Source organism: Odocoileus virginianus, chromosome 31, assembly GCF_023699985.2.
Source record: "Odocoileus virginianus isolate 20LAN1187 ecotype Illinois chromosome 31, Ovbor_1.2, whole genome shotgun sequence".
NCBI lineage: Eukaryota > Metazoa > Chordata > Mammalia > Artiodactyla > Cervidae > Odocoileus > Odocoileus virginianus.
In genome coordinates this window covers 6,021,122-6,040,663 of record NC_069704.1, presented here as the reverse complement: position 1 = coordinate 6,040,663, position 19,542 = coordinate 6,021,122, and the positions used below count along the sequence as shown (strand labels likewise).

Here is a 19,542-nt window from a genome sequence, read left to right as displayed (position 1 = left end):
GTCTCACCCCCAGACGTTCAAAGAAGACTCACACCCTGTCCAGTCAGTCTTCTCCACATCAGATGGCACCCCAGGCCGCATGAGGTACTCAGCAAGCACCCCGAGAAGTGCCTACAAACTTGCAACCCGGAGTCAGCATGCAGGCACCCACTTGGCTTGGTGTGTGGTTGCAACACTCGCTAAATATAAAAATGGGAAAAGTCTATCACACTCATTCCATGAATAACACAAAGGCCTTGATTTGTTCCTCCACGTGATGAGCATGCGTTAGGTCCAAATTTAACGTGGCTGTCTGGCTGCGGTATGTGCGTGTTTTTCCAAAAAGAGAAAACTTCCAAGCACTTACTCAGCCCTAATGAGACTTCTCAGGCACAGCAAGGGTTGAAGAGGGACCCGGAGCACAGAGACCAAAAGGCCAGGTCTGCTCCATTGCAGGCTCTAGGTAAGTACTACTGACGACCAAATGAAAGGCAGAAGGGAAGGGCTGGCTCATGGCCCCATTCTGCTGAGTGACCTTAGGCCAATCACTGCACCTCTCTGAGCCCTACCTTCCTTACACGTAGGCTGGGAATAACATTTCCTACACTTGTGCATCTGTGCTAAAGGTAAAAAGGAGAAAATAATGTACAAGTGGCTTGAGGAGTGAGAAGAACCAGACTGATGTCAGTTGTCACTATTATCTGATCTTTCCTGGAGCCAGTTAGACCCTGTAACATTCTTCACTTTGATTCTTTTTTTCAATTTACTGTACAAGGCCATTAATTACAGCTTTTCAAATCCATCGTTAATGTGAGTCTACATACATCGCAGACTTACCATTCCTGTGATTTCTGCCCTAGCATCCTTCTTTAAGGAGGCAGCAGCCTCAGAGTTCCAGATCCTGGGGCCAACAGACATGGGAGGCCACTTCACTTCTCTGTGTTCATAACTTCATCTCTAGCATGGAGGTGGCATGCCTGACTTCTTGGGGAGAATGCAATGAAATAATGCCCATGAATGTGCCCGGTGCAGAGCTTGACACATGGTCAACAAATACTTGCATTGAAAAAAGGAGTGTAAAAAAAAAAAAGAAAAAATGAGTGTAGAGAAGAGTTCAGTTTTTATAGCCAGACACGTCACACTTGGGTTCAAATACCCAAGAGCAGCTCATCTCTTCCTAGCTGTGTGACTTTGGGTAAGTTTCTCTGCTCTCTGACTCAGTACTCACAAATGTGAGTGCGGGCAATGGGGCCGGGCGGGGGGATGGTGTGTAATAGCCCTGGCTATGCAGAGTTCAGCTCCGGGGGCCACCATGCACGGTCTACACTGAAGAGTGTGTTTTGAGGGTTAAAACACATCAAGGGTGCTTGGGAAAGGGCAGCCCCACTCCAATTTTGTTTGCTCAGTCTTTCTTGGAAAGGCCAGTTGCGCTAGAGCACTGAACCTCAGCCCTCAGCCAAGCAGGCCGAGCACATGACAGATGTTAAACAGCTATTCCCAGAGATGTCGGCCAAAAGGCCAAGGAGTTGGAGACCCTTTATTTTCTCCTCTGAAGCACAATTAGCTTGTCACAGCTGACAGATGATGGACGAGTATACATCAGTCCAAGTGACACTGTGGAATCCATCTGACCCTCTGTTTATCATTCTGACCTCCCGTACTCAGCCAGATCCTTCCCTCCACCTGCTGGCAATCCCTTGCCTCCTGCCATGGGCTCCCCACCTTGCCCTCCCCATCACCTCCCCGCCCCCACTCCCTGAAGCCCCCTCCTGAGTTCCCACTCACTCACCATCACAGAAATGTGGAGAATATGCATCTGCTCCTCTACGATCTCCGAGGGCTCCTGGAGGGTGGGGGCGGTGGCCTGGGCCAGCTGCCCGGAGCTGCTCATGGACACGTGGAAGTACAGGGTGCCGTTCTCCAGCCACTGCTGCCGCCAGTGGACCAGCGAGATGTCCGCAGCTGTGCCCGACATCTCTGCAAGACAAGAGCCAAGACGCTGGGTGAGCGGCAGGCCAGGCCTCAGCACGCTGGGCAGAAGAGGAGAAACACGCATTTGGGAGCTCCAAAGACATCTACTCTGTGCTGGATGCCTTTCCCAGCATCAAATCTATACGCCAGAGTCACTCTGCTTTGCACCTGAAACTCACAATATGGTTAACTGGCTATACACCAATATAAAGGGAAAAAATTTAAAAAAAATCCATGAGCCAGAGATTGTCACTTTCATTTTCAGGTGAGTCAGCTTGTAGCAAGGTTATCCCAGAACAGCAGGGTGGCAGAAGCAGGATTTGAACCCAGGTCTGCCTGGCGCCCTTTCGATAGCACCGTGCATGATAGGGGAACTCACTCCACTCCAAAGATGGAAACAAGCTAAGCAAGAGGTGAAGAAGGTGCGCACGTCCTTCTGAGACCATGGAACTAAAGCAGGTGAAGGAAGGACCTCTGAATGGGAAGAAGGGGGCGCTCAGAGTGTGAACTCTTTAGAAGTTCAGCTGGAAATTCTCATGGCAGAAATGCAGAACCACAGAGCTGGAAAGGCCCAAAAGAACATCTGGCCCAGCTGAGGGGCTCAGGATCATCCTCTACGGGAAAGGAGCTTGGCAAGTGGATTGTTCTGAGCCATTTCTCCTGCGGCAGTCAGAGCAGCTCCATTCCCCTCCTCATGGTGTGCATATAGTACTCTCAAGCAAGGAAGTCCTGACAAAGGTTTCCATGGCTGAAAAATACTTGAAAACCCTCTTCCCCACTCCAGGGATCTCCTATAACCAACGGGAAGTTAGGACTTCCTAGTCAATTGTAAGGTCACCTAACTTGAACTTCCTAACTCTTGCCTCTATGCTGTTTTTCCCTCTGAAGATGCTTTAAAAATAAGAAATATCACTTCAGCAGTACTTCCATTCAATGCAATTATACCAACATAGCTTCTTGTTAAGAAGGGCGAGGACATATGGTACCAAAAGCGTTCTTTCTTTGGAATCTACAATACTCTCATTGTGCTGTCTACTAAAGGGAGATGTCCCTGAAAATATTTTGAAGGACAAGGCCAATCAGCATGTCCTGTGAATAGAGGGGAAGGGTGATGGGGTTCTTGGAGAATTACTAGATCTTTCTTCAAATCAGTTACTGTAGGAAACAGAAGCAATCCATCCATCCACAGACTAGTAGCCTTAATAGTGTATGAGGCTTGGACTTCTGGACCCAGCTATGGAGCAGGCCTAGAGAAAGTATTCCCCTAGTCCCCCAAGGCTTCCTGTTCACACACACACATGTGAGCTTGAGGAGGGCTGCTGAGGAAGATGTGTTAGACCTTCTTATCTAGCCAGCTCTCCCCAGGCCCACGGCAGCCCCCATCTAGTCACACTGAACTAAAAGCAGTCACCTTGAAGCAATGAGACGATGATATCTCTTCACCAAATGCTACTGATTTATTCCTGTATCGTCCACCTCCCCCCATAGACTCTAACTCCTTCAGGTTCACAATCAAAAGTCAGGGGAAGAGCATCTGCCACTTAATAAGTGCTATAAAAAGTTAGCTATTAATATTTATTATCATTATTATTATTAATAGGGACAGGATCTAATTCACCCTTCAGCTGCTTATAAAAAAAAATTATACTCGAGACATTCTTGATTGCCTGCTTTCTCTCCCACCCCTCATCCAGCCCATCAGGAAATCTTTCAAAAGGCACCGGAAACGCAGCACTTCTCAGCTCCTCTGCACCACCTGAGCCCAGACAGCCTCCTTTCTTGCCTGACTTACTGCAAGGGCTTCTTTTCTTTAAAAAAAAAAAAAAAAAAAGTTTGTTCATTTGCATATTTATTTTTGGCTGCACTGGGGCCATGTTGCTATGGGCGGGCTTTCTCCACTTGCGGCGAGCAGGGTTCACGCTCACGTTGCGGGGTGCAGGTTCCCTACTGAAGCGGCTTCTCCCGTTGCAGGGCACGGGCTCTAGAGCACACGTGCTTCAGTAGTTGCAGCGTAAGGACGTAGCTGCCCCACAGCACGTGGGATCTTCCCGGACCAAGGATCGAACCGGTGTCCCCTCTGCATCGGCACGCAGATGCTCGACCACTGGACCACTGTGGAAGTCCTGCAAGGGACTCTTGACTTGACTCTCTTCTTCCACCCTGGGCCTGCCTATTCTCAACCAGAAGCCAGAGGAATCCTGCCACTGCCTGAGTCAGCGCTCGTCCACTCTAAACCAACAGCCTCCCACCTCATCCCAAAGCAAGGGCAAAGCGGCTGATACAGAGTGAGTTACTCATCCAAGGGAAAACCTGCCTGGGGATCCCCTGCTGTGTGCAGAGTGGAGCAGGCCTGGAGACGGTCCAGGGAATGCATCCCGACTGAGAACCGAAGGACCCCAGAGCTCGCTGTGCGGCCCCGGGGAGCACACTGGCGGCACAGCGCCCCGTCTATGAGGCAGGTCTCTCCCCAGCACCTCCTCTCCCCGCCGCCAGCCTCCGCACCCGCGGACTTGGCAGCAGCTTCTCTGGCAGCCGGCCAGCTGGGCCAGGGCAACGTGAAGACACGATGGTGAATGGCCTTGTTTGGTGCCTTGCTCATTTTTCTCTCAGTGCATCAGAGCCAGAACCAGATGTCCAGGGAACCCAGGGACCGGGATTTGCCTCTGGAAATTGTTGCCTCTCATTAAGCAGCTCAAGAAAGAAGATCTGCGTGCCGCTGGCGGGGTGGGCACTGACTGCGCTCAGAGTCCCTGAAGTGGCATGGGCAGAGAGCCCCGGGGGGCAGCTGCATCGGGCGGACACAGCCGGGTTCAGAAGGGGGCAGAGGCTGGTGGGTGGGGGGAGGCTTGCTGAAATCTGCACCTATTACTCCTGGGGCTCGTCCGGCCCGTGCCTGAAAGCCCATCACTGAAGCACGTTGCCATCCCCGTGTTCAGATTAGAACACGGAGGGTCACACGGGCTTAGGCACCGGTTTAAGGTCACTGGCGAGCTGGTACCCAGCTGGATGAGTGGACTGCCAGTCCACATCAATTTCTACTGTGCCAGTTCTTACAGCACCTTCCTTTTCCTTGACTGAATTAGCCCAAGGACCAAAACTAGATTGAGCTCTTTGCTTGCTATGGCGATGAGTGCACAGTCAGCAGATAGCAAACGCTAAATGATAATAACAGTGTGTGAAACACAGTAAATATTGAATCACAGAGAATGGCTCCGGCCATACGCTATTACGAAGAAGAAGAAAAAGAACTGCTGTTGGGTGGGGACAAGGGGCAGGAAACCTCAGAGGGAAAACTGCCTTAGCGGAAGCAGAAGGCCTCAGTCATTCGTTCTCGCGTTCATTTATTCACGTGTCTCTTTGCTTAGTCATTCGACACACCTTACCGAGGACCTACTCGATGGCAGGTGGCTTAGGAGCTTAGCATCCGGAGTGAAATGAGGCATAGGTTTGCCTTCAGGAAACTCACCATCCTTTTAACAGCAGGAATTCTAACGCAGCCCTATGTCACTGTCCATGCATGTGCACATTCTCCTTTTAATGCGACCCGGGAAACCCTGCAGTATCCTGAGCCAGCTCCAGCATCACTCCCTCAGCATGTCCGCCAGCCCTGCCGGACTTCCGGCTGCTCCTCTTGCCACAGTGCATATGCACTTTCTGTCCAGTCTCTCTGGAACTCTCCACCCAAACCTCGGAAGCTGCCTCACTCCCAGTCTTTGTCCCTCAGTCCAGTCAGCACCTACGCAGACAGGCCATGCTGCACTTACCGTTTGTGACCCCATGGACTATACAGTCCATGGGATTCTCCAGGCCTGAATACTGCAGTGGGTAGCCATTCCCATCACCAGGGGATCTTCCCAACCCAGGGATTGAATCCACATCTCCCACATTGCAGGTGGATTCTTTACCAGCTGAGCTATCAGGGAAGCCCCTTACCTAAAGCACTCCTCTTCAAAACTACAATTTGAAAACATCCATGCACCCCTATGTTCATAGCAGCACTATTCACAAAACCCAACACACAGAAGCAACATAAATGTGCATTGATAGATGAATGGATAAAGAAGATGTGGTGTATATATACACAATGGAATATTACTCAGCCATTCAAAGAAGAGAATAATGCCATGTGCAAAAATATGGATAAGCCAAGAAATCATACAAAATCAGATTGATTATATTCTTTGCAGCCAAAGTTGGAGAAGCTCTATACAGTCAGCAAAAACAAGACCAGGAGCTGACTATAGCTCAGATCATGAACTTCTTATTGCCAAATTTAGGCTGAAATTGAAGAAAGTGGAGAAAACCATGAGACCATTCAGGTATGACCTAAATCAAATCCCTTATGACTATACAGTGGAAGTGAGAAAAAGACTTAAGGGACTAGAGCTGATGGAGTGCCTGATGAACAATGGACAAAGGTTCATGACATTGTACAGGAGACAGGGATCAAGACCATCCCCAAGAAAAAGAAATGCAAAAAAGCAAAATGGCTGTCTGAGGAGGCCTTACAAATAGCTGTGAAAAGAAGGGAAGTGAAAAGCAAAGGAGAAACGGAAAGATACATCCATCTGAATGCAGAGTTCCAAAGAATAGCAAAGAGAGATAAGAAAGCCTTCCTCAGTGATCAATGCAAAGAAACAGAGGAAAATAATAAAATGGGAAAGACTAGAGATCTCTTGAAGAAAATCAGAGATACCAAGGGAACATTTCATGCAAAGATGGGCTCGATAAAGGACAGAAATGGTAGGGACCTAACAGAAGCAGAAGATATTAAGAAGAGATGACAAGAATACACAGAAGAATTATACAAAAAAGATCTTCATGACCCAGATAATCACGATGGTGTGATCACTCACCTAGAGCCAGACATCCTGGAATGTGAAGTCAAGTGGGCCTTAGGAAGCATCACTACAAACAAAGCTAGTGGAGGTGATGGAATTCCAGTTGAGCTATTTCAAATCCTGAAAGATGATGCTGTGAAAGTGCTGCACTCACTATGCCAGCAAAATTGGAAAACTCAGCAGTGGCCACAGGACTGGAGAAGGTCAGTTTTCATTCCAATCCCAAAGAAAGGCAATGCCAAAGAATGCTCAAACTACCACACAATTGCACTCATCTCACACGCTAGTAAAGTAGTGCTCAAAATTCTCCAAGCTAGGCTCAGCAGTATGTGAACCATGAACTTCCAGATGTTCAAGCTGGTTTTAGAAAAGGCAGAGGAACAAGAGATCAAATTGCCAACATCCGATGGATCATCAAAAAAGCAAGGGAGTTCCAGAAAAACATCTACTTCTGCTTTATTGACTATGCCAAAACCTTTGACTCTGTGGATCACAATAAACTGTGGAAAATTCTGAAAGAGATGGGAATACCAGACCACCTGACCTACCTCTTGAGAAACCTGTATGCAGGTCAGGAAGCAATAATTAGAACTGAACATGGAACAACAGACTGGTTCCAAATCAGGAAAGGAGTATGTCAAGACTGTATACTGTCACCCTGCTTATTTAACTTATATGCAGAGTACATCATAGAAATGCTGGGCTGGAGGAAGCTCAAGCTGGAATCAAGATTGCCAGGAGAAATATCAATAACCTCATATATGCACATGACACTACCCTTATGGCAGAAAGTGAAGAAGAACTAAAAGTCTCTTGATGAAAGTGAAAGAGGAGAGTGAAAAAGTTGGCTTAAAGCTCAACATTCAGAAAACTAAGATGGTGGCATCCAGTCCCATCACTTCATGGCAAATAGATGGGAAACTGTGGAAACAGTGGCTGATTTTATTTTTCTGGGCTCCAAAATCACTGCAGATGGTGACTGCAGCCATGAAATTAAAAGACACTCCTTGGATGGAAAGTTATGACAAACCTAGACAGAATATTGAAAAAACAGAGACATTACTTTGTCAACAAAGGTCCGTCTAGTCAAGGCTATGGTTTTTTCAGTAGTCATGTATGGATGTGAGAGTTGGACTATAAAGAAAGCTGAGCACTGAAGAATTGATGCTTTTGAACTGTGGTGTTGGAAAAGACTCTTGAGAGTCCCTTGGAATACAAGGAGATCCAACCAGTCCATCCTAAAGGAGACCAGTCCTGGGTGTCCATTGGAAGGACTGATGCTGAGGCTGAAACTCCAATACTTTGGCCACCTGATACAAAGAGCTGACTCATTGTTAAGGACCCTGATGCTGGAAGGGATTGGGAGCAGGAGGAGAAGGGGACAACAGAGGATGAGATGGTTGGATGGCATCACCGACTCAATGGACATGAGTTTGGGTAGACTCCAGGAGTTGGTGATGGACAGGGAGGCCTGGCGTGCTGCGGTTCATGGGGTCACAAAGAGTCGGACACGACTGAGTGAACTGAACTGAACTGAGGAGATCATACTAAGTAAGTCAGACAAAGACAATTATCACATATATGTGGAATATAAAAAGGTACAAATGAACTTTTTTAATAGGACAGAAGGATATCCACAGATAGAGAAAACAAACTTATAGGTACCAAAAAGGAACAGTGAGGGGAGGGATAAACTAGGAGTTTGGGATTATCATATACAGACCACTATATACAAAAAGGATGAATAACAGGGACCTATTGTATAGCACAGGGAACTATACTCAACAGTTTGTAATAACCTATAAGGGAAAAGAATCTGAAAATTTGTGTATAAAACTGAATCACTATGCTGTAGATCTGGAACTAACACTACACTGTAAATCAACTATACTTCAATGTTTTTAAAAAGATAATAAATTGCTGCTCTCCATATACATCTACTCTCCACTATATCACCTCTACAAGCACTTTCCATGGAACATATCACTGTTAGAAATTTATTCCATGTGTTTTCATGAACATGCATTTAATACTTGTCTCTCCAGGATGCCTGGAACCTTGTTTGTCTTATTCCTGTCACATTTTCAAGTACTTGAGCATATGTAAGAGCTCACTAAAAATTAGACTACTGCTGATGATGAATACACATACACACACTCATACACATATCCATAATAAGATGATGAAGGTAGTTCAGTCTCACAAGGAAATTAAAAAGAAAGTAAAGGTCCATCGGGAAGTTGATTGTGGGACGGGACTCTCCTACCTAGCTTTGAGACCAAGAAGGTCTTCAAACTGTAGTAACAGGAGCTTTGCAGAGGATGGGTATCTTGGTAGCCCTTGAAGGACAGGGGGAGGCAGAGAGATGGGCTGGGAGGCTGGTGTCTCAGGGAAGCAAAGCCAAATGCACAAGGAGGCAGGCAGCAGAATGTCAGGCTGGGAATGTGGTTCAGACAGAGTTAAGGGCATTGAATGTTTGGCAACAGGGTATAGTTTTTAGCATGCAGCAGGGAGTCAGCGGAGTGGACTTGATCTGAGAGCTGGTCCTGGGTCCATTAAAAACGGGTCAAAGAAACAGTAGCGTAACCGAGGCTCGTTCTTGAAATTCCCCGCTGATTGATTTTCCAATTGCATTTTCCCTCTCCTCTTCCCCTGCTCCCTCCATATAAACATTTCATTGAAGTCTTCAAGTCATATTACAATCAAACTTAAAGCAAAAGGGGGACGAAACGCATTTGGTCGGGAACCAAGACGATTCCCATAAAGGCAGATTATGCTGACATGATGAATATAAAATGAAACAGCAGATATTAAAGTGGGAGAATGGTGCACCATGCCTTCCAGCGGTAGACTGACTCCAACGCCTGCCTCCCTCCCACCCCAACAAGCTTAGTTTTATATTGGAATCATAAAGAAACCCAGGGATTGCCTCTTCACCTTTCACTGTTCTCCCCACATGGGCTGCAACTCGTGAAATATTCAACAGGCTCAAATCCCCTCTACTGCCTGCTAAAGCCAAGTGAGAGGATCAGCCTTCATCAGTGATTCTGGGAAGACCTCTATCCCGTCTCAGCAGCCACAGATGCCTTTCAGCCTCCTGGAAAAGAAACAAAAAAATCCCGAAGGCGTGTTGTGGTTTTAATTGGCTTGTTCTTCCTAATCTATGGCACTCATTGTATTTTTATTTAATTCCTGAAGGTCATTATGAAAATAAGCAGCTCTTCTGATCACCAGCCATCTTGGTAACATCTCCCAAGTGGCTAACTAACCGGTCCTTCAGATTCCACAGCACCAGCTGACCCTCCGGCAGATTATTCACAGAAGGCCAGAGAGCACTTCTGATGAGTTTGCAAATGGTCTCTGCCTCGCCGGGGAGAGGGGTGGTGGGGGGGATTGGGGGGCCAGACATTATGTGGGGTGAATTCACTGCCTACGCAGAGGGAGCTGGGGAAGGTAGGGACACTGACTTCACGCACCCTGCCATTAACTGTAACAGCCTCCATGGGTGGTCACCGTGAGGCAGTAAGTCCTGCTGAGTGGGCTTGGGAAGCAGACCTCAAATATACGCCCCTCACTGTCATTTCTACACTGTCACCTCTACGGCGGCTGCCTTATTGCCAACCTGTATCATCTCTCCTGTGGACTGCTTCAGGTGGCTCTGGGCCGGTCAGGGTCTCATCAGAAAAGAGAAGACACATGAGCTGATCTAGATGCCTTTAATAATGGGATCATTCACAAAGGCTTTGAGAGTGTCGTGGGCTTCCCTGGTTGCTCAGCCATTAGAGAATCCACCTATGAATGCAGGCAACCTGGAGTTTGATCCCAGGGTTGGGAAGATCTCCTGGAGAAGGGAAATGGCCACTCAGTCCAGTCTTCTTGCCTGGAGAATTCCATGGACAGAGGAGTCTGGCGGGCTACAGTCCAGGAGGTCACAGAGTCAGACACAACTTAGCAACTAACACAACACTAGCGTTTTCAGAGAAACAGAAGCAATAGAACATATATAAACATGTAGAAAGAGACTTATTATGAAGGGCTGGCTCACATGATGATGAAGGCTAAGAAGTCCCACAGTGCACCATATTCCAGCTGAAGACCCAGGAGAGCCAGTGGTATGGCTCCAGTCCAAACCCAAAGGCTGGAGAGCCAGGAGAGCCAAACGTGTAAGTACCAGTCTGAGCTAAGGCCTGAGAACCAAGAGGAGTAACGCCATGGGGCAGGAAAAGATGGACGTCCTGGCTCAAGCAGAGCACAAATCAGGCCTTGCCCCACCTTGTGGTTCTATTTGGGCTCCGAAGGGACTAGATGAGGCCCACCTGCACTCACAAAGGCCTTCTCCCTTACTTAGTCCAACTATTTAAATGCCAATCTCTCCTAGAAACACCCTCAGAGACAAGCCCAGAAGTAATGTGTTGCCAGCTCTCTCTCCCTTAGCCCAGTCAAGATGACAAATTAATCATCACAGGCAGGTTGAAGGTCAGCCAATAATGAAGCTCCCCAGAGCTGGCAAAAGCAAGGCGTTATTACCATCCTATGCCAGAGCGGGCAAAAGGAGGGTGGGTTGTAACACCCTAAAAGATCCACAGCTGTAGGAAAGGGCTGCCAGGCAGCTGCTGTGACCTTCAGGTAGTGTAATCCAGGAAAACAACCCAACTGCTGACAAGGCATGACCCAGCACGGAGGTCAGGACCCAGCACCAGGTCACCTACCTTCTAAGGTGAATCTCCTCCAAGTGCCTAATACAGGCCAACCTCACGCAAACACTCCAGGGTGCTCCAGACAGCTGGGCTTGCCAAGGTTCCCAGGGGGGAGGAAAAGCATGGAGAGTGGATCTCGAGGGCAAACGGAGACTTCCTAGCAGCCCCAACTGGGATCCTTGTCCCCAGGCTTCCTTCCCATCCTGCAAGTGGCTACCAAGATTACATGTCTAATTTACAAATGTGCTCATGCCATTTCTTTGCCAAAAACCATTCAATGGCTCTTGATTCCTACCAGGAAGAAAACTAACTTCACCAGCCTGCCATCTGCATTTCTCCTCTGCCCTGCCTTACCTTATTTCACACCTTTCTTTGTACTTATGTGTTAAATCTCATCAAATTTTTATGTGATCCTCCACGTACGTGATGTTGTTTCCTAATTCTACATCTTTGGGTTGCTTTTTCAGAGTTTGGGATAACCTGTCCTGCTGAACCCCATCCCTTACTCTGGAGGACTTCCTTGACCCCCACGGAACACCCTCTTTATGCTTCTATAAAGAGGAAATATTGCATGCTGTATAAGATCACAGACTGGAGACCAACTGCTTGATTTTGAATTCCAGTTGCCCCATGTTCAAGCTGTATGCCTTTGGAGAAGCTTTATAGCTTCTTCAAGCTTCAACTATCAAATTTGATTAACATTAATAGTACCAGCTTCATAGGGTTGTTGTGAGAATTAAATGAGATAATACAAATAAACAAGCTTTTAACACTAAACTTGATCCTCAGTGAGCATTCTGCAGTTCCATCTCTTACATATGACTTCATATATGCTGCTATAGCATCTTATTTTAACATGGTATTTACCTACGTTAAAATGATCTGTTTCTACAGCTGACTTCTCTCCCTAGACTTTGGTACAAGGACACATGACAGCTACATGAGTGTCCTTGTGACCAACACAGTGACCAAATATAAAGAAGAAGGTTCTTTACGTCTTTGGTGAGCTGAACTGAGCTGGCCCAAATCTGAATTCAGATGGACATTCCCAGAAGACAGAGAGAGGAGATGGCAACTCAGGATGTCAACGACGGCTTAATTCCCATATAACTACTCTATAGAAATTTATTCAACATCTGGCTCAAGTTTAAGCACCCTGAAGAATGCAAATGAAGAGAAAGATAGATCTTTTAACTTTCAAGGGGCTTACATTCTCATGGAAAGGCAGAGGAAGTTTATATAGAAAATACACAATCTTAAGAGTCTGTCCAGGCATAAGTATATGCATATACAGCTGGAAAGAAGTATCCTGGAACATCAAGAATGGGGGGGATCAGAGGTGATTTTAATCATGTTATGATTCATTTTTCTCTATGCTTTCTACATGGAATATATATTACCTCTGTAGCAGATGCAAATACATGCTCACTTTAAAATTCATTTAGTCAACCAACCTTTTCTGAGATCTGGCATTGAGGAAGCCTATCCTCAGGAGCTCAGTCCAAGGAACAGAGAAAAAGCATACTATAAGCAGCTATAACTCAAAGCAGGAAGCTTAGAGCAGAGGATATGACTTCTGGCTGAATCTAGAAAGTATTCAGAGGAGTCTTACAGGATGGACAAAATTTCAGCTGGTGCTCAAGGAACAGAGGGAATTTCGGACAGAGGAGCAGCAGAGACAAGAACGTGGGAAGGCTGCACAAGCGCGAGGGGGGGATGCCCGCAGAACATGCAGAATCTCATCCCTGCAGAGGAGACAGAGAGACAGATACAGCGTTCTGCAGAGAGGAGAGCAAAATGGGGGCTCCTATGCTACACCTGGTGGCTCAGACGGTAAAGCGCCTGCCTACAATGCAGGAGACCTGGGTTTGACCCCTGGGTCAGGAAGACGGCCTAGAGAAGGAAACGGCAACCCACCCCACTCCAGTACTCTTGCCTGGAGACTCCCAAGGACAGAGGATCCTGGTGGGCTACAGTTCATGGGGTTGCAAAGAGTCAGACATGACTGAGCAACTTCACTTTCACTTTTTTTTTTTTCCACTTTCATGCTATATCTATGGACATCTCCCAGCAGAATAAAAAGTGTTGGATCCCACTTGGAACACCTTCATGCAAGCAGACTAGTCCAAGTTTAGAGGCTAATGAAGCTCTTCAAATGCTATAAATTAAAAGGGATGGATGAATGGATGGAAGCATGGATGGGTAAATGGATGTATGGTGGATACATGAGTGGGTGGTTGGATGGATGGATATATTCCAATATTTTTTACTTCGCCAATAATCACACAGCCTGGGTAGTGAAAGGAACACTGAATTTGGAGTTGAAAGTCAAGGTTTTTGTGGTAAATGCACCAACTAGCCAGGTTATCTCAGAACAAATCACAAAGCTTCTATGATTTTCTTTCTTTATTTGTAATTTGTGTGTATGTGTATGTCAGGGGGAGTGTAGTTACAATCTTGTCCTAGTTACATCTAATGTAGAACTGAGAGAAAATAAGGTCATACCTAGCAATGTGCTTAGAAATCTATGAAGTCCCATGGCTAGTCCTGAAAACAAATGCAATCATGATTCCCTTCATTCAACAATGTACCTTACCAAAATTATTTATTGACTGTCTAAAACATGCCAGGCACAGTGTGAGACTTTGTGGATAGACTGGATGAAATGGATGAATATGCTGCCTCCACAGACCTTCCCTTCTAGTCTGTATTTTTCTCAGTTCCCACTAATTTCCTCTTGCTTCCATTCATTCATCCATCCACATATTCATTCACAGCATAGGACTGTGTCTGTCTCGGTAACTGCCATCCTCAGTATTTAGCCTGCAGCAGGGGTTCCATAAATACTTGTTGCATAAATGCAAAACTCGATGCACATTATGTTTCCTGCCCTCAAGTCATCAAGGAGAGCAGGAAACGGAAAATCAGCAGAGACTACCACCTGATACCAGAAAAGAGAGCATGCACAGGATGCCACAGGAACATGCATGAGAGATGGGTTAACGCTCCTCAGTTAAAGCTTTGGATGAGGCCAGTGGGCTGAGTGTCTAAGCTGGACACTTCGTAGGTCGACGAGGTCCTGATGTCAGGTGAGGTTAAACGCCTGCAGGATGGCATCGTTCCTGTGCTAGGGCTGAGAGGTCCCTCGCGGGGACAGAAGGTAGAGAGACGGCAGGGGCTGTGGCCCAGCCTGGCCCTGCAGCGGCAGTACAGAAGAGAGTCCCCGGGGAAGCCCGGGCCTCCTCCCTCCCAGCCCCCATCTGTCAGCGCTCATCTCTGCCTCTGCCTCCAACCGGTCCACCCCGCAGCCTTGGGGAACTGCGCCTTTTACTCAGAACTGTTTTCCCCAGCCACTCGGCGGAGGTAAATAATACAGTTATACCCAGTTAAATAAAGGGTGGGGGGAAGAGAAGAATTAAGAGTTATTGGCAAGGGAGAAAAGCATATCGTTTCAGATTAGATTTGAAAATAGACAGAGGCTTGATGGAACTGATTCTCATTACCCCTGGTTATTCTCTCCTGAACCATTTTCCTCCCTCCTTGTTGCATCTTTTCACCTGTTCTTTGTCATTTAGCTTTTGCTATGCACCCTTAGTTTCTTTGTGTTTGCTATTTCTTTTGTTTCTTAAGACAAAAAAAAAAAAAATTTCATACAGTCAATGTATGTTTCTGCCTGCTCTCCTTCCCCATTTCACAATGCTGCACATGGACCCTGAGGACAGGGATGGTCACCAATGCCTATGTGCCAGGCGCTAAGCGAAGGGCTTTGGTCCACTGCCTTGGCAGCCTCATGGGAAACCCACACGGATATAGTAGGTAGCACAATGCCCCTCCCTTTTTAATCTGAGATATTTGAGGCCGAAAAAGGTGATTGGACTTCCACAAGATCTTCCATTTAGGTAAGTGGCAGAGTGTGAATGCAAGCTCTGGTTTCCTGATTCCAAACCCAGTGTTTTCTGGAGTGGAGCTGAAAAAAGGAATTTGCACATTTAGTAGAAAGACTGAGAGATCAAGTCCACATGGAGGGTGGGGGGTTTAGGGAAAGACAGAAGTACCAGGGCAGGCATCCTCCTGGGTAAGATGCTCCATCTGCACATCCCATCATGTATAATTATTTACAAGGGTTAAGTGGTGCACCCTCTGCTTTTAAGTTGGGAAGTGAGGAGCAGGGAGCATTCTCTGTCTTACAGTGAGTGAGTGTAAGACCACCTTGCTCCTTCCTGTAGTTTCCTGGGTGACCTTCCACAAGTTAAGTTTACCTAGTGTCTCTGCTTCCCTGGCTTTATATGGAAAATGGGAATCATGGGAATTCCCTGGTGGCCCAGTGGTTAAGACTCTGCACTTCCACCACAGGGGGCACAGCTTTGATCCCTGGCTGGGGAACTTAGATCTGCACGCAACATGATGCAGGAAAAAAAAAAAAGAAAATAGGAATCATAAATGCAATCCCTTGTGATCATTGTGAGAATTCAGGGAGACAAAGTGTTGGGAAGAGCCTGCACAGCATTTAGCATATGCGTATTTCCTGTCTCTTGTCTGCCTTCTCTTCACTCTTCCATTCTTCTTCTATCTCGCCACTAGCAAGACAAGAAGAATAGGGTTGCTTTGAGAGCAATGGAGGATGACACAGTATCAAATATAGAAAAAAGAAGGCAGAGGTCACAGAGACAGAACTTCTTGTTTCACTTGAAAAGTCTTCAAGACCCCTCTGTCTGGCTCCTACTGGCTATGATCTGGAGTCATAGAAAAATCACAGCAGGAAAAGAGTACATAAGGGATGGTGATCATTGATCTACCATCGTACCGACTGGGATCATGAAGACCAGAGAAACACAGCAACTTGCCTGAAGACACACAGCTTCGAAATCCAGTGCTATTCATGGATTGCGGCGGGGGTTGGGGGGTGGACAGAGACAAGGATTTAAAGCAGAGGTGGGGTGGTGGTGGGGAGACACAGATTTACAGAGGTGAGACGTGGGACCTTCCCGACTCCTGAAAGGGATTCTGCACAAGGGGAGAGGGGAGAGGAATCCCTCCTCACTCCAGGGCGCCCTCAGCCCCTCTGGAAGACGTTCCCAGGACGCTTCCTTATCTGTGGCTGGGTTTGACTTCTCAGGCCCAGCACCTTCACCTCGACCTACAGGTGCCCCCACCCCACTGCGAGTGACACTGCTGGACCGCAACCAGACAGGTCACAAAACGTGATGACAGGGAGAGCGTGGCGCTGTGCAGTGCTGCGGGTGAGGGAGGGGAAAGGATTCCCTAAAACCCAGCAACCAAACAGGTGATCAGACCAGACTCAGCTGCCAGGGATGCCACCCGTGACCTGCAGCAAGATGGGAGGGGTGGGCAGCAAGGGATCCCTTCACGTGATGGATTCCTTCCAGGGCCAGACACTGAACTAAACCCATCGCCTCTGTGTCAAGCCAGAGCTCAGCCTCCCAGTCTGCTCATGCTGCCTCCTGACTGAGCTGCCCTCACACAAGGGTCCCCGACCTCTGAGATCTAATGCCTGATAATCTGACGCAGAGCTGATGCAATAATAGTAGAAATAAAGAGCACAATAAATATAATGCACTTGAATCATCCCAAAACCATCCCCCCAACCCTGGTCCATGAAAAAACTGTCTCCAACAAAATCAGTGCCTGGTGTCAAAGAGGTTGAGGACCGTGGTGCTAATCTCTTCTTCCACACAGAGACATTATCCACCTTCTAGACCCCAGCCACACTGATCCCTCGCAAGAGCCCTGCCCCAAACACCCTCCCCTCCTCCGAGCTCTGAACCCTCCGCCAGGTCCCCAGCCCTCCCGCGATTCTCTAAGCTCGCCGCTCCGTACTTTCTCCTTTCTTTGCTAGATCACGAGATTCTCCTGAACCAGGAGTGACTGCCATCTCCTCTGGCCCCCTCTCCGTAGCTGAGCACTTTCTGCAATAGCTCCTGCTTCATAAAGATGGGCTGACACAAGACTAAAGCAGAGGCCCCAAGGGAGTGAGACTCCCTGGTCCAGTTCACAGATGGGGGCGCTGAGACACAGCGGGTGCCCAGGGTGCTCGGAGAGATGGAGACCCAGAAGTAGAAGGAACCAGGGAACAGTCTCCTATCCCAAGAGCAATGGGTCCACCTGAACCCCCAACCTCACCCCCACCACACTCCACAGCCCCCGCAGCATCTACCAGAACAGCGCCAACCTGGATCCCACGGCATCTGATGGGCAGATCATGGCAAGTGAACATCTTGTGCTTCTCCCATGCCTTCAGAAGTATAACTCTGTGATCTTGTTCACACCGTTCTCTCTCCCTCAGCTGTTCTCACTGCTTTATGCAAGCCTAATCTTCAGAACTCAGCTGTAAGTAAACCAATCTGTCAATGGTCCTCCTCCTAACCTCTTCACTAGTATAATGTGACAGTGCAGATCTTCCCTCTACCCATCAAGAGATGAGTCTATTTCTCCTCCCTCCGAATCAGAGTTGGCTGCATGATTTTCTTTGGAAAAACAGCTGATGTCAAAAATGACACAGGCAGGGGCTTGAAAAGTGCCTGTGAACTAGGGTCTTGCTTTCTTTCGCTGCTCTTGAAAACCTGGAAACTGCCACGGCAAGAAGCCCAGGCTAGCCTGCTGCTACTACCAGACCTGCGAGAGAATCCATCCTGATTCATCCAGATGCCAGCAAAACTGCCAGCCGACCACAAGAACGTGAAACAACCTAGAGGAGACCTGCCAAGAGCAGCAGCAGAACTGCCTGCCTAAGCTCAGCCTAAACTACCAGTTCATGTAATTATGAACTAAAGAACTGCTTTATGTATTAAGTTTGGGGTGTGTTTGTTACGCAGCAGTAGCTGACTAGAGGAACAATTCAGACATCTCCTCCTTGGTGAAGCCTCCCACCCTCCCTCCGGAGCTGGGTTGGGGGCCCCTGCTCACTGCTTCCTTTCACTGCTGTGCTTATCATATTGCATTGTAATTTTCAACTGAGTTATTTCACGCATTGTTTACCCTCTGCTACCCAAGTCTCTAGGCTTCTTCACAAAAGCCTAGCCTCCCCTTGCTGCCTGCTATCTCAAGTCCTTGCTCAGAATAGGTGCTCAATAGATGCTCAAAACATATGCAAGAAAGAACAAATGGATACTGAACACTTCCCAGAGCTTGGGATCCTACCATATCCCCCCCAGCCCCTCCTCCTCCTAATCAAAATCTCCATGGCCCTGATTTGAGAGAGTGAGTGGGTATTGATTGGCTCTGACTGCATAGCTTCGGGAGCATACTCTGCCTCTAGATTCCTTAAATAAGCCCCGTGCCTGTTCGGTGTGTTCATAGCAGCCTTGATTGCAATTCAGCCTTTACCCCATTACTCTTATTTATAACGCGGCGGAGCACAGAGCCCCAGGCCGTCAGCAGAATGATTACAGGACCCTTTTGACTTGCAATTCCACACCATTCAGAACAATTTAAACCCGCCAGAGATGGTGCCCTGTGGCGGGAAGGGGACCATAAGAGGAGGCCAGACGGGCTGGGGAGGAGAAAAGGACCCTCATGATTTCCTGACTGCATCAGAGGAGGAGGAGAAAAAGGATCAGGATGTCCTATGTCCTTCTGGACCAGGGTAGGGAGCTCCCAAATGAAGATGAACCATGGACTTCTCCCACAGGGTCAGGCCCAGGGATCCCTGTGACTGCTGCTGGAATCCCTTTTATTTGATTTAAATTCCAGATTCCTCGGTAAGAGGACAGAATGTGGCCCCCAATCACCAGACCAGCAGTCAGGAAAGAAGAATTCCACCCCGGTCTTGGCTCTGTGACTCTAGGTGAGACCTCAGCCTTCTCATCCGTCAAACGGGAGGACTGATCCTTCCACCCTGACTCCTTCACTAGAAGATTGGAAGAAGGGAGAAATTCATGGAGAGATATTTGAATAAAATGTTGTCTGTGCCAAGTTCATACTGTGATTAATACTATTCAACCTGACGGAAGCCGTCTGCAAAACTGAAACCAAGAGGCCCTAGGAGAAAGACTACAATTCCTTCCCACGTGTTAACACACCAGCTCCCTGACACA

The 19,542-nt window shown here is 47.6% G+C and overlaps 1 protein-coding gene across 6 annotated transcripts in view; it reads right to left on the bottom strand.

The window, feature by feature from the left end:
- ASTN2 (astrotactin 2) overlaps window positions 1-19,542 on the bottom strand; it is a 996,620-nt gene that overhangs the window by 842,329 nt on the left and 134,749 nt on the right. For all 6 annotated transcript variants that reach the window (XM_070459205.1, XM_070459200.1, XM_070459201.1 and 3 more), the window contains exon 2: window positions 1,769-1,956. In XM_070459205.1, the coding sequence (XP_070315306.1) occupies window positions 1,769-1,954 (186 nt within the window). In that variant the 5' untranslated portion in view covers window positions 1,955-1,956. The remainder of the gene's footprint in view (window positions 1-1,768; window positions 1,957-19,542) is intronic.